The 10,507-nt window shown below is 33.8% G+C and overlaps 2 protein-coding genes across 2 annotated transcripts; one reads left to right on the top strand and one right to left on the bottom strand.

Moving 5' to 3' along the window:
- Positions 1 to 2,406: 2,406 nt before the first annotated feature.
- LOC122596394 lies at positions 2,407 to 8,703 on the top strand. The gene is made up of 4 exons (XM_043768963.1): positions 2,407 to 2,682; positions 2,836 to 2,912; positions 7,575 to 7,686; positions 8,306 to 8,703. Exons 1-4 carry the CDS (start codon positions 2,462 to 2,464, stop codon positions 8,433 to 8,435), a joined length of 540 nt encoding a protein of 179 aa, XP_043624898.1. The 5' UTR covers positions 2,407 to 2,461; the 3' UTR covers positions 8,436 to 8,703.
- An 89-nt stretch (positions 8,704 to 8,792) lies between these two features.
- Positions 8,793 to 10,389, bottom strand: LOC122597136 (pentatricopeptide repeat-containing protein At1g28690, mitochondrial). The gene has a single exon (XM_043769769.1). It carries the CDS (start codon positions 10,387 to 10,389, stop codon positions 8,875 to 8,877), a length of 1,515 nt encoding a protein of 504 aa, XP_043625704.1. The 3' UTR covers positions 8,793 to 8,874.
- Between the last annotated feature and the right edge of the window lie 118 nt (positions 10,390 to 10,507).

The raw sequence follows: 10,507 nt of genomic DNA on the forward strand, positions 1-10,507 counted from the left end.
ATTTCTTACTTTTTGATTACATATTGGGAAGTCATTGTAATATATTTACTCAATGCACAACAATTTGTACATTATAACTACTTTCTCACGTTTTACACATCCTCTTTCATCTTTTAGTGATAGACTAAAATCGTTGGTCATATAGAAATGATATTGTACGTTGTCAGCAAGCTTTTTTGAATGTATACATATACATAAACATTGTATATTAATATAATACTTTCATCTTTTAGTGATAGAGTAAAATTGTTGGTCATATCGAAATGATATTGTAATTTCATAACTTAATATTGTTCTAAGATGCATGATTAATACATATTAAACTTTTCAAATGTTTATTTTTATTTAACTTTTCAAATGTTGTTCGGAGATGATAAGATATCTACCTTAAAAAGTGGTATTATCCCGAATGCATCATATTATGATTCATCTTTTCTAATCAAAACTTTCTTTACACTTATTTGAACTGTTGAAATTTAAATAATATTTGGTTTTCTGTTTTCTTTTAACCATATTTTGGCCGCTTTCCTTATATCAAAGTATCAGACCAGTAGCGAAATTTGAGCCTACTAGGCTACTAGCCTCGGTATATTTGTTCAAAAAAAAATTAGCCTCGATATATAAATGTAACAAAGTAACTCGAATGAACGTGTTTCAGAGGGAAAATAAAGAGAGTAACATAACCTATTTAATTACTGTGTCCCAAATTTGAATTCCAGCTATATTTATTTTACGGAAGATTTTTAGTTTCTTAAGAACGACGGTCACAAAAAAAATCCTATAACATCCTACACGATAAACAAACACTCGAACATGAAATTTGCAAAAATCGTATCAAGAAAACATGTAAATTAATGTTAAACATATTTTAGTTTTTCGTTAAGAAAAGATGGAACAATAAACTTTAATTACAAATATAAGTCGGAAATATGTGACCTTTATGCAATTGCATAAGCTTTTTTTTTTTTTTTAACAATGAGCCGGTATTTAATATTAAGGATACTAGTAATAATGAAACCATGCGCATTATTTACTACAAAATGTAGGCTCAATACAAGTAACTTAAAAAGAAGACCCAAATTTACCATTCCAAAAAGTCGTATTCAAGAGGTGTGGAAAAACCAAATGTAGATCTAACAAATTAGCAATTAGATAAAGATTAGACTCACTCTCATTAAATTAGTTATCTAATCTACTTTTATATTATTTCTCTCTTTTTAAAGCCCTAAAAAAAGTTTTAAATACTCTAAAAAAGATTAAAAGAAAGTTCTTTTGTGCAGGTGGAGACGGAAAAAGGAAGATTCATTAAGTTTCTTGGAGTCATGTTGATGTTCCAAAGGATAAAGGTGGGCTCAGTATTAATACTCTTGAAACTGCAAATTAGGTTCTCCTGACCCGGTGGTGGCCTAAGTTTTTCTCAGATTCTCAAAGATTATGGTGTAAAGGAATATAAGTAATTCACGAAGGGCATCAAAGTTTTTTTTAGCTTAACATCAAACAATAAAGTTTTGGAAATGCATTATGAAAAATGGAGTAATGCTTCATGAGAAACGTATTGATATTAAATCTGCAGTTGATAATTGCAATGATAGTGAGTTACAAGTGTTCTCTATAAGGCGTAGAGTCGAAGAGATCCAAGGGATTACCTTTGAAAACAACTTTACTTGGAATATTGGGTTCTTAAAAAGGTGAATATTCTAATTTGGAGAGCTACTTTGGACCGAATTGCGACACGAGTTGAGTTGAAGATAAGAAATATAAACATTGGAAACGACTTTTGTGTGATTTGTAACTTTGGTTGTGAAACCACTGAGCATGTGTTTATTACTTGTCCTTGGACCAACCAGATATGGGACAAAGTGAGTGAATGGTATAACATTTCTCCTATTTTTGTTTTCTCCTTCCAAGACTTACTAGAGATTCATAAAGGGTCTGTCAGAGACAGTAAGAAAAAGAAAGTGGTTCGTGCTATTATTATGATTGCCATTTGGTGTTTATGGTCGACAAGGAATAAGCATGTATTTAACCACATCAAACCATCTCCAGAATTTGTTATGGCTGAGATCAATGTGTATACCCAATTGTGGTTATCATCAAGATCTAAATGGGCTGCTAGTGATGTTATCTATAACTTTGTTTAGGTTGCATTTGTAATATTATGTAGTTTGCTTGTCTTTAGTGGAATGTTAATATTGATGTTTGTATTGAAGTCTTCTAGCATCATGCTAATCGACATTTTTATAATAATATTTCATTTTTGTCGTTAAAGAAAAAAAAAATAAAGATTCAAACGTATAATCGTTAACTTGAAAAGAACTAACATCTAAATTGTTAAGGGAAAAATGCTCAAAAATTACTGTTAAACATAGAGTATATCGACCACAACACTTGAAAGTTGAAACTCGACCGAAATGACAAATTTCCAGTGTAACATCAAATTCAACTAAAAACTCCCTAAAAAATGATCCTGACAAATACCAACACATGTTTTCTCAAACCCAAATCCATAACTCTTCTTCATAATCATCAATCCCTTATTATTAAAAAATCATCCCCAAAATTCACAGTATTTGCCACGTCACCACCTATTTCCATGGCTACCTCTTCCACGTCAGCAACAGTTCCAAACCCATCTCTTACACTCTTGTTTGTTGAAATGGGTGTTGGCTATGATCAACATGGGTAATACTGCAACCTATTTCATTATTATTTTTATTTATTTATTTTTGACAAGATTTCAACTTTACATTAAAATGCAAAAAATTTAATCATTTTCTTTCACTTTTTATACATTAATTCAAGTATTAATTAAAAAAAAAGAATTAATTGCAACAGGCAAGATGTCACAAAAGCAGCAATGAAAGCTTGTAGGGACGCCATTTCTTCTAATTCAATCCCTGCTTTTCGGAGAGGTTTTTTTTTTTTTTAATTATTATTAATTTCTGTTGTGTTTGATATTGTGTTTTTAAGGTACAATGTTCTTTATTTCATTATTTGTGCTTTTTGAAAACATAAAGACTGATTGTAGAACTTAAGGAATGACTGTTTTCGTGTTTTCGACGGGGCCGGATAAAATATAAGCCCCTACCCAGATAAGATATGGTATCAAGTTTAATGCTTTTGCTCCATGTGTTGTAAATTAATTGCTCTGCTTCCCTCTTAATTCGGTCCCGAATAATAATACAATACGAAATAATATAATAACACTGATAATGTATATGTGACACCAATATCTTTTTCTTTTATTAACTCTTTTGTAGCTAACATTTGTAAACTGTGTTACTGAAATTACGGTTTTGTACGCTTAATAGAGGCTGTATGTGAAATCCAAGTTTTTTTTTTCCTCAACCGCTTATCGTGCGACTTGTTTTAAAATGGTGCGTTGTTTTAGTAGTGACTTGTGATTTAGAACTCGAAGCAGTGAATTTTTTATTTTTTTTGGATTTTATGGCGTTTTGGAAAATTGATTGCTAGCAACTACTCGTGGGGAAGTCTTTTTCAAAGTAAGGTGTCATTGGATTGGATAAGTAATGTAATGGTTACCTGTTGAAGGATCAGTGTGCATATTTATGTGATGTAACGTATACATGTGCTATGTAAAACTTAGATGTAGAGGATGAGTATCGCTGTCATATATTTCATCTTTGCTCTTTTTCTTATAACACAAGTTCGCTGTTTATTCGTTGGCATTTTAGTTTAGTATGCTCGTTCGTGTTGTAAGTTGAACAGTATACAATTAGCAATTAACTTAATTTCCAAATGTTTAGCTGTATGCATGAGTTACATGGCCAGTCGGCCACTAGGCTGTTATATCGTTTATAGCATAAATTGTATATTCATTTCATGAAAATCACGAAACGCTCATCAGAAGTTAATTGGCATGACTAAATGCCATTTGAAGTTTTATTCAACACCTGTTTAAGTTAGTTTGATTACCAACACCACTCTTAAAAGTTTTAGTAATCTTCTATTACTTATATATCACATCACGTTGATGTCCATAAGACATGTAACCCTTCTAAACTTTATGCAAAACTAAAAAAACATGTTAGTTATGCATCATGTTTCTTTCAGTTGAATCTGTTATTCAGTTATAATGAAAGTTTCTTCTTGCTATATTCAACTGCTTAAAAAAACATAATGTAACTTTAATTTTTAGGAAGAGAATGTTGAGATCACTTGGAAGGCTTTTACAATAGCTTGATTAACCACTCCTTTTATAATTTAGTAATTTATTACCTTATCTGAATTCCTTTGTAAATTCCCCTTTCTGATGTGACCTTGTACTAAGACAGAAAACTAAAATATTGAAGACCGTCTCTTAGCTTTACGTTATACCCAAATATGTTACTATCTACCTTTAGACATCAGCAGTTTAATGTGTAATTCAATCCACAGGCTCAATGAGTTTTTCGTTGATGGTTGGGATACTTTCCTTGACATCTTTCAACTGATTCAATTCGTAAGCTATAGGTTTTTCTTGCTTAATGATCACACATCTGCTCCTTGTCTTGGAGCATCCTTATAAACAATAACTTCATCAATGGCCCACTGCTTAACCTTGTTTCCTATGAAATCCTTTAGTTTTTATTTCTCTTCTATGGACACTTTTGTAGTAATATTCGTGAGAAATGATTCATTTCCAGAAAGTCTTGTAACTTGTAAGCCTCTTTTGAAACTCAGATGACGTCCAACTTTCGTTGGTTACTTAACTAGTCCCATCTTAGAAATTCAATCACTTGGTTCAAATCCACCATACTTTCACGCTCATCATTTTATGCCACCTAAATCGAACTTGTTGTGACGGCAATTGAACAACTTGGAACATAACGTATAACTTGTCAACAAATATAGAACTAGTTGATTATTCTTATGATGTTTTCTTGTATTTGAGACTTTGAGTACTCCAAAATATTGTCTATAGAGCTATGAAATTGCCTTACACACCCGATCTATCATGTTAATAGATACTCCATTGTGTACTCAAATTTAGTATGACTGAGAATCCAAAAGGATAATAATCTAAGTAGTTAATTACTAAAATAGAGGTGTAGCGGTCAAGGTCCGTTATATGCTATATTGGGTTATAGCGGTGAGATCGCGGTGGTATAGCGGTTTTTAAAATATTATGCAATATCTGTATATATATAATTCTTAATACTTAATATTTAATAAAAATATCAATTAATACTTTATACTTCATAGAAATAACAAAAGTCAAGCTTAAAAGTGTCAATATTTAAAACATTAGTGTTACTACTTGCAAAAATTAGTGCTTCTTTCAAGTTTGGGCCAAAAACAAAAAACAAACGCTATAGCACCGCTATTTTACCACTCTTTGGACCACTATAGCACTGATATCGGTAAAATACCGCCGCTAATAGCGTGACCGCTATTTTGACCGCTATTTTGCTTGAGGACCGCTAACCGCTATAGCACCGCTATTGATAACATTATATATTGTATGCACATTCTTAGAATACCTTGTTTTCTTACTCTTCATTTAGTGAACTCTTGACTTCAACCATATACAAATCTGTTTCTTTCCTTCTCGTATTAGTAACATGAGCTAACTTTCTGTTAAATACTTTTGATGCATACCTCAATATATAAGACTATGGTTAGATAATTGAAATCACTGGGTTTTGATATCCAATGTTACCGACTTTTCAGATTGATTTGAAAATACATCGTTTTACTGTTGCATATAATTGTCTCATTTCTTTCTGAAAATTCATGACTATGATAATCTTGAGTTCTCCTAAACCATTATCAATGTTTTTTAATCGTAATACTTCCTTCCAAACAGTTCTTGAAGTTTGCATAACAATTAGCTCTCATTTTTATCCCTGTTAAGTCATAACTCTATAAAGCTATTCAAGTCATAGGGCAGAAAGTTAGTTTTTAGAGTCTGGAGGGCTAAACAGTAGTTCCATCCTTAACATGTACAAGGAACAAAAATGAATGGAGCGTTTTAGCGTCTGGAACAATCTTGTCCCAGCCTGATTTGAAGTAAATTTATATCCTGTTTTATCGAATTGCCTATGCAGTTTGGACCATCTTTAAAATGATTGCTGTGAGTTTCTGTATAGCAGCGAACTTTGATCACCATTGTAGTCATGAGGGTTAATCAGCTTCTGGAGTTTTTCAAACATAAATTTTGGATGATGTAACTTAAATTGAGGGTTTATTCTTGTGTCAAGATATATATGTCAAAGTTAAAATTTACTTGGTGGTTGATATGGGTTCAGTTAGAATCCACTTGGTTCTAGCGAAATTTTGTCACATTTAGACCTATTTATGTGAGTTTTTTTGACCACGTGCAGTAGGTTGAATGCATGGGTCACAAGAATTGGAGCATGATTGCTTGCTTAAGTAGGTCGAGTGTTTGATTAGATCAACACCAGAAACTAGACTCACACTGTTGTAGACCTGAACTCTGACCCAGACACCTAGTGGGCCAAAGACCACTTAGAAGTTAGAACTCAATTTGCCCCTGAAATACTTCCACCCTCTATCTGACCTTTCACGATCTTTATCTGTTAAACCTGTCGTTGCTTGCACTCTCATACTTTCTGAAAACATACAAATTTTTTAATCTGAATGCAAGTTTTTATCCAATCGATGTAACATGATTTATCTTTTTTTTTTTTTTTTTTTTTTTTTTTTGCATAGCGGGAGTTCAATTGTTTATTGTCCATAATAACATTGCGGCAAATACTTTGTGTAAAATGACCACTATTAATTGTATCTTGCACAAAATGTGGATTAAATATCATACATCAAACTTTGAGTTAAATGATGGTCAAAATGTATTATTTGGTCCTAATAATGACCAAAATATGATATCTTAAAGTTTTGGTGTCAAGACAAAATTTCCAAAACTTCAAAATGATGTTAGAACTCCAGGTAAATGCATTTGAGAATAATTCGCTTAGTTCGTGGATTGTATTGGGTAACCCAAATCTCAATATAACCTTATGTAACTCACTAATCTACACATAATTTGAGCCCACAATACATAAGTTAGTCATGACTTGCAGCCCGCTCATAGCTTGGCCTGCTGGTGCTTGCGGACGGCTTGTATGTGAAGACCAGACCTGTGGCCTGGGCCGTGGCCCATTTCGTTCCACATAGCCAGATAACCCCATGTATTGATACCCATACGAATTGGTTGTGGCCTGGCATAAAGCAGTACAACTAACATGAACATCAAGCTCTTGAATCTAATTTCATGCACAATGTCACATAAGGTTGCTCATTCAGCTGAATTCAATTTTGAGTTATATGGTCCACTTTTTGCCTTGAAAACTGATTCTGTGGTTCACTTGGTGTTGGTCAAAGATGGTTCTTTTACATACTACTGTTGGCTCCTGAAACTCAAACTAATTGACTCGCAAAAGATAATATATAGGATCGTAACTTTCTGCTATGCGATTTAGCCTTGTCTGCATGATTTATGTATATGTTGGCTCTCTATGGACTACTTAACTTGCAAAAGATAATATATAACTTTTATGATTCTATTTGGTCCTTTGTTTTTGCTTTTTTACAAGTGTAAACAATTCTTGCAGGGTCAATACCTGGCATTTCGTTTGACCAGATGAAACTACAGATAAAACTTGGAGTTCCTCGACCTCTTCAAGCCACCTTAGATGTTGAGAAAGTGAAGTCGGTTTTCCCCTAGTAAGTGTCTTGAACTTGGATTCATACTTGCTTGACTTTTTTACACTTGGTAATTGCAAATACTCATTTTTCTCGTTCTGTATTGTTCGCTAAGTAGTTAATTACTAAAATAGCGGTGTAGCGGTCAAGGTCCGCTATATGCTATTGGTTATAGCGGTGAGATAGCGGTAATGAAAATATTATGCAATATATATATATATATCTAATGGGGGAAGTGAGTATGGGGTTGTCCCCCATCTAAGCTTAGATGGGGGACAACCCCATACTCACTTTTCCCATATATAATACTTATTACTTAATATTTAATAAAAATATCAATTAATACTTTATACTCAATAGAAATAGCAAAAGTCAAGCTTAAAAGTGTCAATATTTGAAACATTAGTGTTACTACTTGCAAAAATTAGAGCTTCTTTCAAGTTTTGCCCAAAAAAAAAAAAAATCCGCTATAGCACCGCTATTTTACCACTCTTTGGACCGCTATAGCACCGATATCGGTAAAATAGCGCCGCTAATAGCGGGATCGCTGTTTTACCTCAGGTCCGCTATCCGCTATAGCGCCACTATTAACTACACAGATTGTTCGTTCAACTTATTTTGTTTTGTTGTGGGGTGGTAGTGGGAAAATCGAGCATGTTGAAGTAGTGGATGGTGGATTAATATGTTCAAGTGGTGTGCATGTAGAAGAAATGGGCGACAAGGATGATAACTGTTACATAGTTAATGCAGCCGTATATGTTGGTTACTGAGTCTGTTGCAGGCAAGTATTATCTCCTGTGACAAATACCTATGTTTTTACTGGATAATGTTTAATCAACATCTATGCATTCTACAATATGATTAATTTAGCCTTAGGAACCTTCATTTTCATTAGATTATCAAGATATATTTGGCTAGAAGCCCATCAATAAGATGGGCCATGTAAGAATGAATAGGTGGAGTGACTTTTTTTTTCTTTTGTTTGATGAATTCAGTTTTGTTGCTAAATTACATCCTGGATATGTTTTGCCTTCTTCAGTTCTACTGTATGATAGAAATCGATCCTAGATAGCTTTTGCGAAGAGATTTCTTAAAGTTACGTGAATGGATTAGTATGGAACACCGTTTGTAAGAATGATAGAATATACAGCAGATAGAATACGCATTACACTCTTGACTCAAAACATTTCATGTAGTATGAAAATATTCTTAAACATCATCAGTGCCTATCCAACTGGAACCAGTATTTTTTGTTATATTTCTAGTCTTCATTAGTTCCCTAATGCCAGTAACGCTATCCCATTTCCCTGCATCCGCTAAAGTATTTGATAACGCAACATATGCCCCGGGCCTACTATTACTACTTAACTTAAAAAGCTCATTGGCAGCAATACTTGCCATCTCTACATCGCCATGTATTCTACAAGAACTAAGCAACGCTGCCCAAACATCAGAATTAGGCTTCTCAGGCATCGACATTACAAACTGCAATGCTTGATTAAGCCTTCCTGCTCGGCCCAGTAGATCAACCATACAGGCATAGTGCTCCATGTGTGGTTTCAAACAGTAATCGTTCTCCATGATTTTAAAAATCTCTATCCCTTTAGATACCAAGCCAGCGTGTCCGCAAGCCGAAAGAGCACCAAGGAAAGTGACATGATTTGGTCTAATATCATAGATTTTTTGCATTCGACCAAAAAGCTCAAGTGCTTCAGTCGGATCACCATTCTTCCCATACCCATCAATCATCGAAGACCAAGAAAACACATTCTTTACACGCATGCCATCAAAAACCGTTCTAGCATCTTCAATCTTCCCACATTTTGAGTACATGTCAACAAGAGCACTTTCCATCTTAATATTACTTGCAAATTCGGTCTTCATAAGTTGCCCTTGTACTTGTTGCCCAACTTCAAACGTCGATAATAAAGAACAAGCGCCTATAATACTTGCAAAAGTAGACATGTTTGGCTTAAAATCCAATCTTTGCATACTTATATAAACATCAATAGCCCTCTTAGCAGTTTCAACCGACTTACTATAACCTTCAATCATCGCATTAAACATCACTACATCTTTCTCGCCCGTCTTCTCAAACACGTCCTCGGCATTTTCCACATAACCTTGTCTCATATAACCAGAAATCATCGACGTCGAACACACCAAATCCTTATCCATCATAAAATCAAACACTCGTCTGGCGTACTCAACCCTCCCACTCTTCACATACAAATCCACCAAAGGCGTCGAAAGAACATCATCCATATTACCATAAGCTTTCACAATCTGCCCATGAACCTCCTTGCCAATCCTTAACCCAGTCCTTGATCTGTTCGACAACATATAATCGTTACTCGAAGCCTTCAAAATCATCGAGAAAGTATACCCGTCTGGCTTCTCATTACACGAAACAAGCCTCCTAAACATATTTAAAGACTGACCCACTTCACCATATCTTGTATACCCAGCTATCATGAAATTATAAGCAGTTAAAGTTGGTTGAGGCATTTCGTCAAACACTTTCCGGGCATATATTATACAAGAACATTTTAAATGCAATATCAAAAGTTTTATATATATGTTAGTATTGGGGTTAAATCCAGTTTTGAGAATATGGGTATGAATCTTTTGGCCATGGAAAGGGGTGTCTGAAATTATGTAACTTTGGAGTGATTCTGATATTGAAGTTGCAGTTAGTGGGTTGGATGGAATGTACGATAACATATTCAGATATGAGGTATTCTTAACAATTTTCATAATCAACTTATATAGAAAAATGATAATTACAACCCTTAGGGTTGTCATTAACAGCTTATTACATGCATAAAAAATAGTACTCTAT

This window comes from Erigeron canadensis, chromosome 4 (genome assembly GCF_010389155.1).
Source record: "Erigeron canadensis isolate Cc75 chromosome 4, C_canadensis_v1, whole genome shotgun sequence".
NCBI classification, from domain to species: Eukaryota; Viridiplantae; Streptophyta; class Magnoliopsida; order Asterales; family Asteraceae; genus Erigeron; species Erigeron canadensis.